At 41.7% G+C, this 18,777-nt stretch overlaps 1 protein-coding gene and 1 pseudogene across 3 annotated transcripts in view; one reads left to right on the forward strand and one right to left on the reverse strand.

Annotated features, from left to right (window-relative positions):
- The window catches only part of CPVL (carboxypeptidase vitellogenic like), a 93,215-nt gene extending 83,222 nt beyond the window's left edge, over positions 1-9,993 (forward strand). For all 3 annotated transcript variants that reach the window (XM_061586048.1, XM_061586047.1, XM_061586046.1), the window contains one exon: positions 9,781-9,993. In XM_061586048.1, the coding sequence (XP_061442032.1) occupies positions 9,781-9,891 (111 nt within the window). In that variant the 3' untranslated portion in view covers positions 9,892-9,993. The remainder of the gene's footprint in view (positions 1-9,780) is intronic.
- Positions 9,994-16,146: 6,153 nt separating this feature from the next.
- On the reverse strand, positions 16,147-16,262 carry LOC133365757 (5S ribosomal RNA; annotated as a pseudogene).
- Between the last annotated feature and the right edge of the window lie 2,515 nt (positions 16,263-18,777).

Genomic DNA, 18,777 nt, shown 5'->3' on the forward strand with positions numbered 1-18,777 from the left:
AATTTCCCTGGTTTCACATCAGACGCAAGAAATGTATTATCCTTCTTTTGGATTTCCTGCCTCCTTAGCTCTCTGGTCCACAGCCCCCACAGCTCCCCGATGGCTCTTGCTGCGCACTTCTTCCAAACTGTAAAGAACACAATCCCCTCTGCTCCCTCTCCAGTGTGAAATTGTTCTTCCAAACAGACATCTCTCTTCCGTACACTGTACTGCTACTCTTCGTTCTGTTGCTAACATCTTAACCCTTTTGTTTGTCAAGGGCCTCATTCCCTTGAGGCCATACAGCACTGGTTGGGAGGGGGCAGAGCCAGCAGTGGGCAGGGAATCTATTTTGCTCTCCCTTTCTGCCCCTCTGTTGGCTTTCTTTTTCTGCTACCCCCTTCTTTTCCCCTCTTTGTTTCACCCAGCTAACTGCAGGGAGAGAAACAGATTTCTCTTGCAAGAGGTCTGAACTGATAGCTTGCAGAGGGCTTTTGAAATTAGACTGAGGGCCCTGGCTGGTCTTTGACCGTAATAAATATATTGTATTGTATTGACTGAGGGCCACATGTAGCCCTATTCATTTAAGACCTTTATATACCACTTGTTCGTTCTTATGTCTAAGCACTGTCCATAAAAACAAGCCATCCAGACAATGAAGCAGTACAAATCATAAAACCAAACACTGTCTTAAAATGCCTGCTGGAACAAGAACATCGTAATGAAGTTCAGCAAGAAGGGTGCCTATCTAATCTCATTTGGGAAGGAGTTCCATAGGCTTGGGCCTGCTGCCCTGAATGCATGGTGTGTAGTCATTACAAGCCACCAACACAGACTCCCCCAGCATCTCAGTGATTGGGCAGTCCTTAATTTATCCTGGACCTAAGTTGTTAAGGACTTTGTAAATTAATACAAGAATCTTGAACCTGGCCCAGTAACATATGGGCAGCTAGTATGAGCTTTTAAGCACTGAAGTTATGTGCTGGTGGTAGTCTGCCCCCATCACCAGTCTAGTGACAGCATTTTGCACCAGCTGGAGCTTCCAGACTGGGCACAAGGGTAACCTCACATAGAGTGCATTGCAGTAATCAAGCCTTGAGGTTACCAGTGCATGATTCACTGCAGCCAGGCTATCCTTGTCTCTGAACGGCCATAGTCAGTGCACCAGCCAAAGCTGGTAAAAGGCATTCCTAGCCATTGAGATTATCTGAGCCTCAATCCAGAAGTATTCTGAAACTATGTGCCTGTTTTTTCAGAGTGAGAGTAACCCTATCCAGATGGCAAATGGCCAATCTTCCAGATGCTGGAACCATCATCCCACAGTGCCTCTGTCTTCCCAGGGTTCAAGCTCAGTTTATTTGCTCTCATCCATTCCACAACTGCATCCAGTGTTCCAGACCATGCTCAGTCTTGTCTGATTTGGATGTTATGGAGAAAAAGAGCTGTGTATCATCAATGTACTGATGACACTTTCCCCCAAAACTCATAATGATAGCTTCTAATGATTTGTAGCACTGGGAATGCAAGTTGTTCACCCTGGCACCAAATGTTCTAGAAGATTCCAAAATGTCACAGCTGTTAATCCAGTGGTTTAGCCCAAATGTTTCTAGGCCAAGTCTGGACAGGTGTCCTTGAAGAGACAATGAAGAAGTGATATGATAGCCATCTTCAAATGAAGGGCTGTCACATATATGATGCAGCATATTTGTTTTCTGTTGCTCCAGTGTGTTCAAATTACAAGGAAGATAATCTGGGTGAAACATTAGGAAGAACTTCTTGATAGCACAGACTGTTTTGTCAGTGAGCCTCAGAAAGTGGTGGACTCTCCTTTGTTAGAGGTTTTGAACAGAGGTGGGATAGCCCCTATCAGGGATGCTGTAGTAGTGGGTTTTGTTTAGTGCCAGGGGGTTGGATTGCATGACCTTTGAGATCCCTTCCACCTTTATGATATAATGATTTGGCTCCAGATTCTGACAATGTCTGTTTTCCCCCCTCTGTCATACATGTACTCCTATGCACTGCTGTGAGTGTACATTCTAGGAGCAGATTGCCCTTTTGCTCCCTTGATCAGACAGCACATTGACATCCTACGACCGCTGCCCTCCTTTGCTTTTTAAATACAGAGGTCAAAGAGGAAGCTTGGGTCACAGTAAATGTAAGCAAAGACCCTGCATTCTACTGTTCCTTTTCTGTCGTGCATGAATGCCATTTGGACTGGAGCCCTGTGAACTCTGCTGGCTAATTCCACCACCACCCCTCCACTACTGTGTGTTCCTTTTGAAGCTGGGTGGGGAGGAGGAGAAATGCAGCTGTTTACTGCTTTCACTGAAACAGTCTTTTTGTGTGTGTGTGTGTGTGTGTGTGTGTGTGTGTGTGACCAGTTTTTTTGCAATTAGGACTGAAGCCTGGAACAGCACTGCAGGCCTCCATGGAGCATTTAGCAATGTCTGGTCATGGCAGTGATTGGATTAAGGGAGAGGAGGCCAGTCTGGAATAATATATAGCATAGCCAGCACTTGTGATTCAAATGGATCCCAAAGCCAAAGTAAAATTAGGGTGGTGGTTGTGGTTTTAAGCCAGTTCGCATCAACTGATAGAGTGTGTCCGAAATAAATTACCACATCTGGTTCCTGCAAGGGGAAAGACCAGCAGTGGATTGAGCATGAAACCTGAACTCTTTTTCACCCCTGGTAAGGATGTGCTTTCCTGGCTGAAGTGCAGTGCCTTGGCCTTCTCCCACTGTCCACGTTCCTGCCTTGTAGCTCAGCACCTCTGCTTCTGGACTCACAAATGAATCATGCAACATTAACTGAAGAGAAGAAACAGAATGGGTGTAGGTGTATTGTTGTGAAAAACACATGAAAATGACACAATCTTCTTTTTTTGCTTTTAAAGTTCTTAACTTTGTCCCTACTTTTCACATGTATGCTGCTGGTGCAACTGCAGCCCATATATAGCTCTGTTTCTCTTCTTCATCACCCCCCAGCAAGGGAAGTGGTTCACAGAGAGGTTCCTCCTGTTTCTTGTAATATCGTTTTGGAAGGTTCCCCTGTTTCTAGTAACACAGTGTTGGGTGAGGGATCCGACAGCTCAGTGGTAGAGCAGTCCCTGGGGGTGTCCGTTTTCAAAGAACCAGACATCAGGCAATGGGAAAGGGCTTGGCCTGAGACCCTGGAGAGCCACTTCCAGAGTGTTGGGCTAATGGCAATGGTCTGACTCTGTGTAAAGCAGCTTCCTATGGGTGGTGTGCTGTTTCTAAGCATGTTACAAGAAATAGGCACTCCAACAGTATGTGCATTGGAGAAAACATCACATATATAAAACCATGGATGTGGTCAGAGCATGTATGAAGGCTGTACTTTCCTATTAGGAACAGAGGAAGCTGCCTTATACTGAGTCAGGCCATTGGTCCATCTGGTTCAATATTGTCTACACTGACTAACAGCAACTCTCTGGGGTTTCAGGCAGCAGTCCTTCCCAGCCCTACCTAGAGATGCTAGGGATTATGCCAGGGGCCTTCTGCATGCAAAGGAGATGTTCTACCGCAGATGGCCCTTCTTGTTATGTGCCTTCAACTCAATTACAACTTAGGCCGTCCCTATGAATCAGTGACCTCCAAGAGCATCTGTCATGAACCACCCTGTTCAGATCTTGTAAGTGCAGGTCTGTGGCTTCCTTTATGGAATCAATCCATCTCTTGTTTGGTCTTCCTCTTTTTCTACTCCCTTCTGTTTTTCCTAGCATTATTGTCTTTTCTAGTGACTCATGTCTTCTCATTATGTGTCCAAAGTATGATAACCTCAGTTTCATCATTTTAGCTTCTAGTGATAGTTCTGGTTTAATTTGTTGTCAACACCCAATTATTTGTCTTTTTCGCGGTCCATGGTATCCACAAAGCTCTTCTTCAACACCACATTTCACACGAGTTGATTTTTCTCTTACTCACTTTTTTCACTGTCCAACTTTCACAATCCATACATAGAGATCGGGAATACCATGGTTGAATGATCCCGAATTTAGTGTGCAGTGATACATCTTTGCATTTGAGGACCTTTTCTAGTTCTCTCATAGCTGTCCTCCCCAGTCCTAGCCTTCTTCTGATTTCTTGTCTATTGTCTCCATTTTGGTTAATGACTGTGCCAAGGTATTGATAATCCTTGACAAGTTCAATGTCCTCATTGTCAATGGTAAAGTTACATAAATCTTCTGTTGTCAGTACTTTAGTTTTCTTGACATTCAGCAGCAGTCCTGCGTTTGTGCTTTCATCAGCATTCGTTTCAAATTGTTACTGGTTTCTGCTAAGAGTATGGTATCGTCTGCATATCTTAAATTATTGATATTTCTCCCGCCAGTTTTCACACCTCCTTCATCTTGGTCCAGTCCCGCTTTCCGTATGATATGTTCTGCGTATAGATTAAACAAATAAGGTGATTAAAATGCACCCCTGTCTCACACCCTTTCCGATGGAGAACCAGTTTCTCCATATTATGTCCTTACAGTAGCCTCTTGTCCACAGTATAGGTTGTACATCAGGACAATCAGATGCTGTGGCACCCCCATTTCTTTTAAAACATTCCATATTTTTTCATGATCTACACAGTCAAAGGCTTTGCTGTAATCTATAAAGCACAGGGCGATTTTCTTCTGAAAGTCCTTGGTCCACTCCATTACCCAATGTATGTTTGCGATACGATCTTTGGTGCCTCTTCCCTTTCTAAATCCAGCTTGGACATCTGGTATTTCCCGCTCCATATATGGTAAGAGCCTTTGTTGTAGAATCTTGAGCATTACTTTACTTGCATGGGATATTAAGGCAATAGTTTGATAATTACTGCATTCCCTGGGATCCCCTTCGTTTGGAATTGGGATTGCCTTAATATTGAATGCTTCCGGTCTGTGGGCCATTGTTTAGTTTTCTGTATTGGTTGACAAATTTTTGTCAAAATTTGGACAGATTTAGTCTCAGTAGCTTGTAGTAACTCTATCGGTTTGCCATCTGTTCCTGGTGATTTGTTTCTTCCAAGTATTTTAAGAGCAGCTTTCACCTCAGATTCTAACATTTCTGGCATCCTGGCATCTCTTTTATAGAGTCCTTCATTGTATTGCTTCCATCTTCCTTTTATTTCGTCCCAGTCAGTCAGTGTGTCTCCTGTTGATTATTCAACATTCCTACTCTTGGTTTAAATTTCCCTTTCATTTCTCTAATCTTTTGGAATAGGGCTCTTGTTCTTCCCTTTTTTGTTGTTCTCTTCTATTTCTATACAATAACTGTTGTAATAGTTCTCTTTGTCTCTACGTACTAGTCGCTGTATTGTTGCATTTAGGGTTCTGACCGTGTTTCTGTCTCCTTTTGCTTTTGCTTTCCTTCTCTCTTTAACCATTTTAAGAGTTTCTTCAGTCATCCATTGAGGTCTTTCTCTCTTTTTAACAAGATGTATTGTCTTTTTCATCCTTCCCTCATAATGTCTCTGACTTCACTCCATAGTTCTTCTGGTTCTCTGTCAACTAAATGTAAAGCCTCAAATCTGTTCCTTATTTGATCTTTATATTCTTCTTGTATTTTGGCATTATGATTGTGTTCTTCTTTAGCTTTACTCTGATTTTTGATACAACCAGTTCATGATCTGTACTGCAGTCTGCTCCTGGTCTTGTTTTTGCAGAAAGTATAGAATTTATCCATCTTCTGCTACCAATTATATAATCAATTTGATTCCTATACTGACCATTTGGTGATGTCCACATGTACAGTCGTCTTTTTAGTTGCTCAAAAAATGTGTTGGCAAGAAACAAATTATTGGCTTCACAGAATTTAGTGAGTCTTTCTCCTGCTTCATTTCTATCTCCTAAGCCCCATTTCCCCACAATTCCTAGTTCTTCTCTGTTCCCTACTTTTGCATTCCAATCCGCCATGATTATCAGCACATCTTGTTTTGGTGTGTGATCAGTTTCTTCCTGTACTTCTGCATAAAATCTCCATTTCTTGCTTGACAATTTCTAACTTTCCCTGGTTCATGCTTCTCACATTCCATGTTCCTATTGTGTGTCGTACAACTCCAGACTCTCTTTTTGCATCTGTGCTCATCAGCCTCTGGGCTTCCTCTTGGCTTTGACCCAGCTGTGTCATTAGTCACAGCACTACTCATACTTGTCCTTTGTTCTTCCCCAGTACCTCGGTGAGTGCCTTCTGACCTGGGGGTCTCATCTTCTAGCACTATCTCATGTTGCATTTTGGATACTCTGTTTACAGAGTTTTCATCGTAAGAGGTATTCAGAGGTGGTTTACCATTGCCTTCCTTTGAGTTTGGATGCATCTTAGTGTGGTGTCTCAGCTTTGACCATTCCGCCTTGGGTGCCCCTGCTAGGAGTCTAGCCTCTTAGTCTAGACTCCTGATGGCATCGCTCTCAGCTTCTTCAACACTCTCAAACTCCCTCACCATGTTAAGGTATGCATCTTAAAGAGGGGTTAATAATTATAACCGTTATAATATAATAGTTATAACCATATAATAGTTATATAAAAAATATAAAATAGTTACCGTATATTCCGGCGTATAAGACGACTTTTTAACCCAGGAAAATCTTCTCAAAAGTCGGGGGTCGTCTTATACACCAGGTGCTGAAAAAGAGCGGGAAAATTAAGTCAAAAAATGGCGGACAATAACGAAGCGGCAATGGCGGGCGGGGGTAGAGCCGCTTGTGCTGCAGCCACGGGGCCGATAAGCAAGGTCGCGGCGCAGAAAATCAATAAAGGAACGGCTAGGTAAAAAAGGGAAAAAAGCCGCCGCTGCTAAGGAAGCAGGAGGAGGCAGCCGCAGCCGCCGTATGCAGGGACCGTTGCGGCGCGAAACTGTCAGGCAGCGAGGCTCAAGGCAGTCCGAGATAAAAGCCACAAAGGGAGAGAGAGAGAGACGCAGCCGCAGACTCTCAATGAAATATTCCCGGGACGGGGGAGACTCAAACGGCCAGGAACGGGAGGGAAATAACAACGGGAGCTGCAGCCGCAAGCTCCCGCTGGGAATAGAGAGAACCACAGCCGCGGTCCCTCTGATGGCCGTTGGATGAAAGGCTGGGAAAATCAACGGCCCGGGCAACAGGGAACCCCCCCAAGGGAACTCCCCAGGAATGGAAAACACGACGTTAGATACAAGACAGAGGGAAGGGAACACTTGGTAAACACACAGTCACAAAACCTCCACACTCTGTCAAACAAATACAGCAACAAAAAACACAGAAAACTTAGCTAAGCTACGCTATAGGATCTCAATCTTGTTCGTACGAAGGCAAGAATGAACTGGAGAGTGGGAGGGGCCTGACGCCCCTAGTCTTGACTTCAAAGACATTCTTGCCTTCACACGATAGGCTTTGTATACAACAACCAGCCAATCGCCGGTAAGGTACATCGCTTGCATGTCATAAGCAGGGGTAGTCTTATACGGCGAGTATATCCCAAACTCTATATTTTAACTGGAAAAGTTGGGGGTCGTCTTATACGCCCAGTCGTCTTATACGCCGGAATATACGGTATATAAAAAATGGTTAATAGTTATAAGCATTTTTTTAAAAAAAAATCTGTAGTAATGTTAGTGAGGAAATGGCATGGTGACCTCTAGCTTCTGATAGACTCTTCTGTTCAGATGCATAAGAAGCTTTTGCTGCCAACTTCATTTTAGGCTTAAAGGCTATATTCTAAAATGAAGCTATCTCATCATAATCCTTCAACTAGCTCTGTACTTCCATGGAAATCACTGTGGTAGACAACTGCCAAGACAGAAATCTGACTCTTTTTTACCTTTAAGACTCCAGACTTTGACTATTGGCGCCAGTAAAGATCCTCTCTGGAGTAATTTGAAGATAATTGTCTGGTGTTTACTTTTAGCATTTAGTGATGGAGGGATATTTGAATTCCAATGATGTCTGTATACTAAGGAAAAAAACTGTGAAAATGGTGATACTCTGGCATTAGCATTGCCATGTCATTCTAACACATAGTTTAAAGAACATTATCATGTGGTCAAGCCTATCTTTTTATAATATTTCACAATACTGCTTCTGCCTGAAACAAGAGGTTTTTTATTTGATTTGTATCTGGCCTTGGATTAGAGAATCCACTCACAATGCTTCATATTGCTGTTGTTACATTTTTATGGAGTGCGGAATGTCACTTAATGAGTCCATGGATTCATTAAGCTGAATTTGGATTTCAGCTTGTATCTTGGATCCATGTCCAGCACATCATTCCATTGGGTGATACTGGTCCAAGCTCGCAAGCTGTGTGAGCTTGTGCGATATAATGGATTTGTAGTGATAGGTTTGCATACGGGGAAAACCTAATTTCAAATTCTTTTTAGGCCCACTCTGCACTTTATATGTACACATAAGTTGCCTTTTAAGTGTATATCAAAAAAATACAAACAAAAGCACACATTGTACAGAAAAAATCAGTTGAATCGTTCCACCCTTTATTATGTTTCAGTTTTTTAGTTTGTTGTCACTCCCTTTGGTCTCAGAATTCATATTCTCATATAAACTTTAGGGCAGAAAACTTTTCAGTGTACTTTTTTGTGCTAGAGCACACCTACAGGAGAGTAAGTACAAAAAACCCACAAATGCATTCAATTAAGTGTGAAGGGCATATGGCATCGGACATGTCATTCATTTATTTATGTATGAAAATGAAATGTACTGCCTTCAAGTTGATCCTGACTTATGGCTACCCTATGAATAAGGTTTTCATGGTTAACGGTATTCAGAGGTGGTTTACCATTGCTTCCCTCTGAGGCTAGTTCTCCCCAGCTGGCTAGGGCCTGCTCATCTTGCCACAGCTGCACAAGCCAGCCCCTTCCTTTTCCGCAACTGCCAGCTGGGGGGCAACTGGGCTCCTTGGGACTATGCAGCTTGCCCACGGCTGCAGAGGTGGCAGGGCACGTAACCCCTGAGCCACTCACTGTGGGGTGATCTTTAGCTGGCCCTTTCCACCCAGAAGACACAAGCGGGGATTTGAACTCACCGACTCTGGACTCCCAGCCAGGCTCTCCTCCTCACTGTGAGCTGTCTATGTATACCTTCCTCCATAAATATTTATCCCAAGGCACTTTACAATGCAAATTACAATGCAATGGGCCACTCATTGCCTCTGTTCTGATGACAGGATTTTTTTTTTAATGAATGTGTTGGTTTCATTGAATTTTTACTTGGATACTGCTACAAGATTTCATACGGTTAACAGTTCATAAATGACAAAATAAATAAACAAATGTCAAACAATTGCAACCATAAGGTATACAGTTTAATAATTACATTATCAAGAGTGCAATTCCAGGGACCATAAGATTTTGCAGATCTTCCTAAACAAATCAGTTCAGCATGTCCACCCATGGAAAACTCCATTGCAGCAACAGCAATCGCAGTGCTCTTTCTCCTCCACCATTGATGCTCTGATGGTAGAGAGGGGAAGAGAAGGTGTTGTGGCATCTGATAGAGAGAGGCACTGGATCCACTGTATTTAAAGCGCTTCTGTTCCCTCAAAACACAAATGCATGGAAGGGGGTAAAAAGTACACCAGCCTTGCAGCTGGTGGGTTGATTTTCCTTCCAAATGGGCAATGGAAATGGACGTCCATTTTGTGCAGTTGAAAAAACCCTACTCTGTCCATTTCATTCTGTGGGATTAATGTAGCTACAAAAACTCTGATCTAATTTTTTACAGAATGTATTGGAACCCAAGTTTTGTATATCCTGGAAGCTGTAGCTTCTCTCATTTAGACTATATTTTATTCATTTATTTATTTTTACAACTCTACAGATCATTGTTCGAGGTGGAGGGCACATCTTGCCATATGACCAGCCTGAGAGATCTTTGGACATGATGGACAGGTTTATATCAGGGAAAGGATGGAAACCTAATAGATACTGAAAATACAGTTTCAACGTGAATTCTCCACGAGATTTCAGGGGCATAATAGAAGAACTAGCACTGTGCATCAATAAAGTCTTTTAATTTTGTTTTAAGTTACAATTTGAGTCTGTGGTCATTGTAACTGGTTCAGTTTTACCCAGTGGGAGGCAACTTTGAACCTGGTATTACAGAGGAAACATTTTGTGACATAATTCCAGAATCCCTCTTAGGCTGAGCTTACTCATTTGTACAAAGGGTAACCTATTACACTAAGGCTGCAATCCAATACACACATCTCTTTTGTCTACCCTATTGCTTTCTGTTTCCATAGATGTGGAGTTACATAAAACAAATCTACACACAAAAAATCCTGAAATACATATTTTTATTTGAACATAGTACATAAAATCAATACAATGTAACAGTAGAACTACCTATGGTATTTCAGCTTCAAGAACATACCATTCTTCAGTGACATCTGCAAAGGTTTGGTTGGTACAGACAACACTAGCCCTATTCATTCATTCATTCATTCATTCATTCAAAAGAAAGTGTGAGGCCTTAAACTGAGAAGGAGCAGGGTGTGTGCTCCACCCCCAGTGGCTCCACCCCCAGTGACCCTGCATGCTAGGCACGGCTGCTTCACCCCAGCCTTCATTTGTTGAGTGGAAAGGTGGAAAGGGGACATGTAACTGCATTTCTAATTATGGGTGTGTTTAGATTGTTCTGTAATTAATTGTAGAGCTGGTTTGCCAAATTTTTGTATTCTAATTCTCCCCAAAAAAGGAAATTGGCTGGGGTAAAATGTTCTTTTAAAGACCTCCCCCTCCAATTTTTCACATGGTTTAGCTCCCATCACTGCTCCTGTTGTGGCAGCTGCTTTGACGTTTTTGTTTCTAAATAAGAATTCTGCTTCTTGCTGGCTATGTTATCCAATCAATGTGATAACATCACAGTACCACAAAACCAATACATTTTGCTTATGTAATAACATCATAAAGCCAAGTCAGAATGAGACCAATGCTTCATGCTCTTTCTTTGAATGGACTGTTATCAAAATGTGGCTATATTTTGTAGGGGTTAAATTTCTTCATGAAACTCCTCCATATTTTACCTAAGACCTTACTTTGGTGCCGTTCATCTTCTGTGTTATGTACAATACTAACATTACCTTTCTTGGTTAAGTGACCTAGACTGGAGTGATGCCACCCACATACCTAAATGTTTTGTATGTTAACTTCCCAAAGTGGAGAGAAGTCAGAGACTTACCCAGATGCAACACACGTGAATGTGCGTACACACACACACACACACAGAGTCCCTATCTGGGATTAGTGCCAACTGATAAAATTCAAGAGAGACAATGCAGAGGAGTAGTTTTAAATCAGAGCTGTATGACCTAGTGCAGTGTTTCCCAAACTTTCAACATGCGCGTACCCCTTTTGAGACATTGATTTTACCGGCGTACCCAACTTTCACAAAAATAATTGGGAGAGGTGTAAGGTATTATAACACATTCGTAATTCCTATAATTTTATATGAAATGTTTGTAAAAAAATAAATACAAAGTAATAAACATTTTAGTAATAGAAATAATATTTTTATAACAAATATATATTCAAAAATATAGAAATAATTCATATACTAATAATTAAAATTATTATTTAAAAAAGCCATTCTGGAAATAAAGAGTAATACTTTTTTGGTATTAAAATTGTCAATACAAAACAACTGTTTAGTGGGAGGGATGGAACTGCTTGTGACCAGATATTAGTGCAGCAATATCCGGTTTGATATTTGTGATCTTAAGACGAAGATGGGGCTCCACATCAATAATTCGGTTTCGTTTTTTTGTTTTGATGGTCACAAGTGCAGAGAATCCTACCTCACACAAATACGATGTGGGGAAGGGGAGAAGTCATTGCGAGGGAGTCCGAGTCTTATGAGAAACTGGAGGGGTGCACAAAAAGACAAGGAATGCATTGAGAGAAAAGAGACTATGCGTTGAATAACATCAGGATAAACCACTGTTATTATATTGATCTTCCGTCACATGATTGTGTGAGAAACTGGAGAAATCACAAGAATTGTATTTTCTCTTAAAAGAACACACGCACACGTTTTTTGCCGCTAAAACCCAATGATAAAGTACAAAAAAAACATTTGGCCGCGTACCCTTTGAAACCCTTTCGTGTACCACCAGGGGTACGCGTACCACACTTTGGGAAACACTGACCTAGTGTAAAAGAGGAATGAACAGGTACTGAGACAACTTCCTTCCTTGGGGGCAAAGAGCCATCTTCCTGTATATGTTCTGGAACATCAAAAATAGTTAAGAATACTGTACACACACCACTTCTCCAAACATTGAGAAATTCCAGGGGCACAGTGCTTACCTGGGTTGTTTCCTTTGGAAGGAGGTCACAGTGGAGGCTTTGGGTATTTTGTAATATTTGAGTTTACTTACAAACATGCAGGTTGTGAATAGGCAGAGGCACAACTTGAACTAACTTTCCCTATTCTGGTCCCTTCCAGATGTTTTGACCTACAACTTCCATCAGCCCCAGCCAGCATAGCCAATAGTTAGAGATGATGGAAGCTCTAGTCCAAAGCATCTGGAGAATACCAGATTGGGGAAAGTTGGCTTAGACACTCCAAAAGACAGATCCATTACTTCACATCTGATATCATAAGGACAGGCAGCCTCCAAAATGCTTTCAGAGCCCAAAGTCAGCTCTCTGCCTTTTCCTGTCTCTCACTCAAAAAATTACAGGCTGTCTTTTGTTCCATTTCAGACATCTAGATTACATTATCCTTGGCTGGGGGAGGGGAGAAATATATTGTCTTTTGCTGTCTTCAGCAGCATATAGCTAAGTCTGTGGGGAAAAAAACAAATCTATTCTGAAGTATAGAATATATTTTAAATGACTGTAATAAAGAGTCTCCCAGGTCTATTTAGAGGGCTACTTTGAGCTGAAAGCTTCTTTCAAATAGAAAATAAAAATTGCACACAGCAATAATAACAAAAACCTACCAATAGGAAAAACAAGCATGTTTGCAGAGTATTTGGACAATGGGCCTGTTTACATGGGACCCCAGATCCACATTAAACATGCTGCTTTTTCCATTGCGATTGATTTTGACAGTTCACATATTCCCGCCCTCGCTACGAATAAAGTGGCTGTTTTTCTTTGTAGCATTCACATGCATGTGCATTTATTGCTATCAGCATTTCCTTGTTGCCACGCCCACACATTAGCATATTAACTGCGGAGGCGGGGAAGGGGCGTTGTTTCCCTAAACGAAGGAATAGGCGCTTGAAAGAAAGGGAATCCCTCCCACCTGTGGCTGTTAGGCTGTCCCTGTGCGAGATCGGTGTGCCTTTGGTACCCCGGGACAAGCCTCAGCATGCGTTCTGGGAAACATAAAAGACCCCAAACAATTATCTTTAAAGAGACATTAAAAGCAGCTACTAAAGGAAGCATTGACCGTTTAATATTATCACTCTTCATGAGCGGAGCAGATGCTGGGATGAGATGCCAAGGCAGCTCCCCTTACCCCAGTGGTGCCTTCGCCAGCCTTCTCTCACCATGGCTGCGAAAAGGGCGCATGCATTAGCCCGAGTGGGGGGAAGAGATCCAGCTTTGGGGGGGGAACGGAGGGATACTACGAGGCAGAAGAGGTCCTCCACACACACACTTTCTCACACTCACTCTCGCACACACACACGCTAGACGTAAACAACAGCGCCAAAACCACAGCTCTGAGGAAGGAATTTTACGAGCTCCAGCCCTACTACCCTCGATGAAGGGGTGGGGAATGTGATTTTGTTTAAAGGAGTGGGGGAGGAAATGTATTGGGGGGGGGAAGCGGAAGTAAATGGGAGAAAGGAAGGCAAGAGCAACCAGAAGTTGCTTTGTCAACTGCAGGAAACAAAATGACACCCCAAGACAGTGAAAGTGGCAGAGAAAAGGGAGGATCTAATGGCGAAGAAACTGTGCAGCCAGAAAAGGCACTTAAAAGGTAATACATGGTAGAAGCAAGTGCAGATTTTAAAAGCAAATGCTGTTTTTTATCGCATCCATTTAATCCAGAGTTAAAGGCAAAAGCAGTAGCATGCATGCGGGTTGGTTAAAACATCAAGTAAACGGTCCAAATTAAAAGGATCTGCAAAAAGCAGCGGATGCACATTTTTTGGGGATGTAAACAAGCCCAATGTCTTTACATTCTCATGAGTTTCATTTTTTTGTATGCAAAATGTATGCATGCTCCCCTGATGACTTGACAATTTGGTCCTTTCTCAGGTATATTTTCATGGTTCTATGTCTCTCTCAAACATTTTTGACAAACAAAACCCCACCTTTGTTGAGCATTTGCTTGTCAGTTCCAAATCACAATAATCTTCTAATAAATTAGCCTCACTTTGGTCCCTACCTACCAACTTCTATCAGATTGCTAATCTATCCACAAGATTACCAAGACTCTCTGTGGCTGACAACATCTCTAGTTGGTTGCAATACTATCCTTAAGTGTACATCAATATACATATGGACTCACTGTGCATATGGGTTTATCCATTCACTAGAGCAGCCTTTCCCAACCAGTGTGCCTCCAGATGTTGTTGGACCACAACTCCCATCAGCCTCAGCCAGCATTGCCAATGATCAGGAAAGATGGGAATTGTGGTCCAACAACATCTGGAGGCACACTGGTAGGGAAAGGCTGCACTAGAGGAACAGCTCTGCGCAATGCTCTGGAGTGATGCAAGGTAGTAGTATTGTGGGAACATAAATTGTGGGTACAGATTGGGTGCTGCTGCCTTTCCCAGTGCCGCTAAAGGTAAGCCTACTGGGTAGCAGGGAAGGGTCTCACCAGAGTGTGGGTCCTACTGCATGGCACTTTGCTAAAGCAGCCCTCACACATGGTACCAGCCTTGGCTCTGGACTTGCTTTCCTTTGAATGGATTGTGATAACTCAGTGCCTATCAAAGCTAAATATGAATAACAATAATCAAAAACAAAAACACAATTTTGAGAAAGTGCTTGCATCCAGAGCTAGAACTTTGCCACACCAAGACTGTTAATATCCCTAGTTGCCCTTTAATAAGAAAGCTAAGAACTGACAATTTTGTCACTAGATGTCAAGAAAGCATTTGACAAAATTAATTGGAAATGTATGTAAGTTGCCACGTGCAAGCCTTTGGTTTTCCACCACCCCTCCACCCAAACATGTTTATTGCGTGAATAAACACTCTTTATGTCACACCTAACTCCTGTGTCATTACAATGTTCCATCCAATAATGGATTATCAGTTTGCACTCCCTGTCCTTATTTTTGCTGACAAATGTGTTGATAAGAGCACAAAGAAGAGAAATACGAGAGCATTTGGTCAGGTTTTTTGAGACAGAGCATCCGCCCCATACATTTAAAGCACTATTAAGAGTCATGGCTAGGGATGGAAAGATATGTCAATTTCGGTTCTCTCAGTTTCTCATTTTTCCAGACTTAAATTCAGTTCTCCCCATTTCTGTAACAATTTGCATTTTTTAAAAAAAATCCTCATGAAAATTCTTCAACATTTTAGTACAAATTTCTCCTAATAAACAAATTTTTCTAAGCAGTTTTAACAAAGGTACACAGATTTGCAAGCCACTTCTCATCTGATTCATTTTTGCATGTTATTATTTTCACTCATATATTCATTTTTATGCACACTTTCCCCTCATATATGCATTCTTGTAAATATTGTTTAGTTGGCGAACTGAATCACAAAATTCTAATACATGGGAATTTCTAAGGATGGCTATGTTTCGGTTCTCACTGATTTGGAAAGTTCAAATTTGATAAATTCTGCTTAAAATGCAAACTGTATCGAAATTCTCACCCATCCCTAGTCATGGCTTCCCCCAAAAGCATCCTGGGAACTCTGTTTTGTTTGGGTGCTGAAAGTTGTCAAAAGACCCCTATTACAATTACCCCAAGAATTACAATTTGCAGAGCTCCATTAGGAGAGGGATTGATTGTTAAACCACTCTGGGAACTGTAGCTCTGTGAGGGGAATAGGGGTTTCCTAACAACTCTCAGCATCCTTATCAAACTACAGTTCTCAAGATTCTTTGGGGAAAGCCCTGAGTATTAAAGTGGTATTGTTGTTATATGCCTTCAAGTCGATTACAACTTATGGAGACCCTATGAATCTTTTTTTGGATATATTCAGAGGGTTTTCATGGTAAGAGGTATTCAGAGGTGGTTTACCATTGCCTTCCTCTAATCCTATGGCACCTGGTATTCTCAGGCGGTCTCCCATCCAAGTACTAACCAGGTCTGACCCTGTTTAGCTTCCAAGATCAGACGAGATCGGGCGTGTTCAGGGTAGTATGGTTGCTTTAAATGGTAAGCTGCGGATGTATGCATCATAGCTGGCAGTTCAGTATATTTGTATTAACAATTCATCTTGTTAAACCATTTCTCCCATCGTTATTTTGACTTTTCTTTTTTATTATTTGTTTATATGTTATTTTAATGGTGTTGTTCAAACATTTAAAACACTTATTTATTTATTTATTTGAAAAATAAGTGATCCATATTTCTTAGCTCACCTTAAAGGAGTTATGTGCTTGGGAATGTTTTTTAAAAATACTTTTCTTAAATAATAATAATAATAATAATAATAATAATAATAATAATAATAATAATAATAATGATGATGATGCCTGCAGGAAGAGGAACATTGCGCTGCCAAGGAGGGAGAGCCCCTTGTCATCTGCTGCTGCTGTGCTGCTTCCCCTGGCTGTCACCACCACCACCCTTCCTGCTGGACTGCTGCTATTAACAGCTGCCACACCCTGCAGGACCAGGTCCCAGGTACTCAGCCAGCTGTGGCTAACCTTTTCCATCTGTCCCTCCTTGGAGGGATATATAGGCTGGCTGGCTGAGAGGCCTGGGAGACCTTCTGCCTGCAGGAAGAGGAACATTGCGCTGCCAAGGAGGGAGAGCCCCTTGTCATCTGCTGCTGCTGTGCTGCTTCCCCTGGTGGTCACCACCACCACCCTTTCTGCTGGACTGCTGCTATTGTACTTTATTGTATTTTAATGCTATTTAATTACTTGTTCTGTTGAGTTTGCTATTTATTTCTATGTTTTTGTATTTTATGCTGTTTTACTTTTATGTACACCGCCCAGAGAGCCTTTTGGCTTTGGGCGGTATAGAAATTAAATTAATTAATTAAATAAATAAATAAATAATAATAATTATTATTATTAATTTGTGTGTCGCCTATCTGGCAGATAGCCACTCTAGGCGACGTACATTAAAATGGGATAAAATACAATAGTATCAAATGCAGTCACATTAATCTGAACAAATAAAATACTGGACAGTCATCAGTACATTTATAAAAACATTTACATATACAGCATATAATAGATGACAAAATCATGGAGATTAACCCATCCCAAAGATCTCAAAGGCCTTAATCTGAACACTTGCTTTTCAGTTAATGTAAATATGTTAGAATGTAAATGTTCATAGAAAGTGACCATTCATGCCTAATGAGTTTCTTGGTTCATTGTGGTAAAAGCAAATTTCTCTTAAAGGACATGTCATGCCCGCCCGACCCTCAGGGTCCCGGGAACATGCATCAGGCTCAGACCCCCACCCTTAGGGAAATGAGACTGGAACCGAAAAGCTATTACTTCACCCCTGCCAAGGCTGTGTACGCTCACAACAACCCTGCAAGGTAGAAGGTAGGCTGCCACCACCCCTGTATACTGGTCCACTCAGAGCCAGGGGATCTCTGAGCCCAGAAGGTATATAAAACCAAGGTCCTAAAAGGCAAGAGTCACAGTTACACTCCTTGCCAGGCACCTCTGGTTTAACACTTAAAATCCAAGCTTTTAACTTCTTAACCCTCTTTGGTAGTGAGTGACTGAGGTTGGGTCAAAACACTGAATTTAGAACCACCCCTTCTCTCAAATGAACACACCAGGTTAAATAGAAGTAGCTTTATTAAAATATATAAGTGCACATATCATATAGCAGCAAGTAATCCTTTAAGACCATTCACCCAACAGGGGTTTAGGTTCTTACCAGAGAATTCATACACACAACAAGAAAATAATAAACTAGCTCACCTAACTACTTACATACGAGGTAGTTGGTTGCGTGGCACCTCTCCTAAGAGAGATGGATGTTCAACATAAAGCAATGGAACCAGACATAGGTTGCCTTCCCATAAGCAACCCCAGGAACCATAAGGCAGAAAAGGTTTGGAACTCTGGTGCCAGTCAGCATAGGCAGAGAACAGAGAACAAAGGCTGTGGGTCCCTAGCCCTATACTTAAGGGAAAAAGATCCTAACGGTCCAAGATTAATTGACCAATCAGGAATTGACTGATGTAACTTTCTTCTCGATGTTTCTCACATTTTCGCGCCTTCAGGCCCCCCTCCCAACGGTGTTTTCCAACTGCATAGGCCAAGGATGACCTTGGGTGCCAGGCACTTGTTAATCAGCAAAGATAAACAGGTGCAGCTTGTTAAGGCTTCTTCTAACCGTCTTCAGCTGGAAAAATGAAACTTAACTTTACAAATTGGCAAGGCTTGTCTTTTCTGACTGTAACCATCTCCCAGAGTCCCTTACTGGAGCCAAAGTGTTGTCAGCAGATTTTTAATAACTCATGACCATTACAGGTTCATGACACGCCCCTTTTTGGGAAGATGATGTCAGAACTCTGGATAGTTCTGCGTCATCGCCACAGCAACCAGGGATAAGGGAACAATAATAAAAAAATAATAATAATAAAAAAAAAATTCCACCAACATTACTCTATATACAACATATATTTAAAAAAAAAAGGAGAGAAAAAAAAAGAAAAAGAAAAAAAAAGAAAAAGAACAAATTAATACA

The sequence above is a fragment of the Rhineura floridana genome, chromosome 10 (genome assembly GCF_030035675.1).
Source record: "Rhineura floridana isolate rRhiFlo1 chromosome 10, rRhiFlo1.hap2, whole genome shotgun sequence".
Lineage (NCBI taxonomy): Eukaryota > Metazoa > Chordata > Lepidosauria > Squamata > Rhineuridae > Rhineura > Rhineura floridana.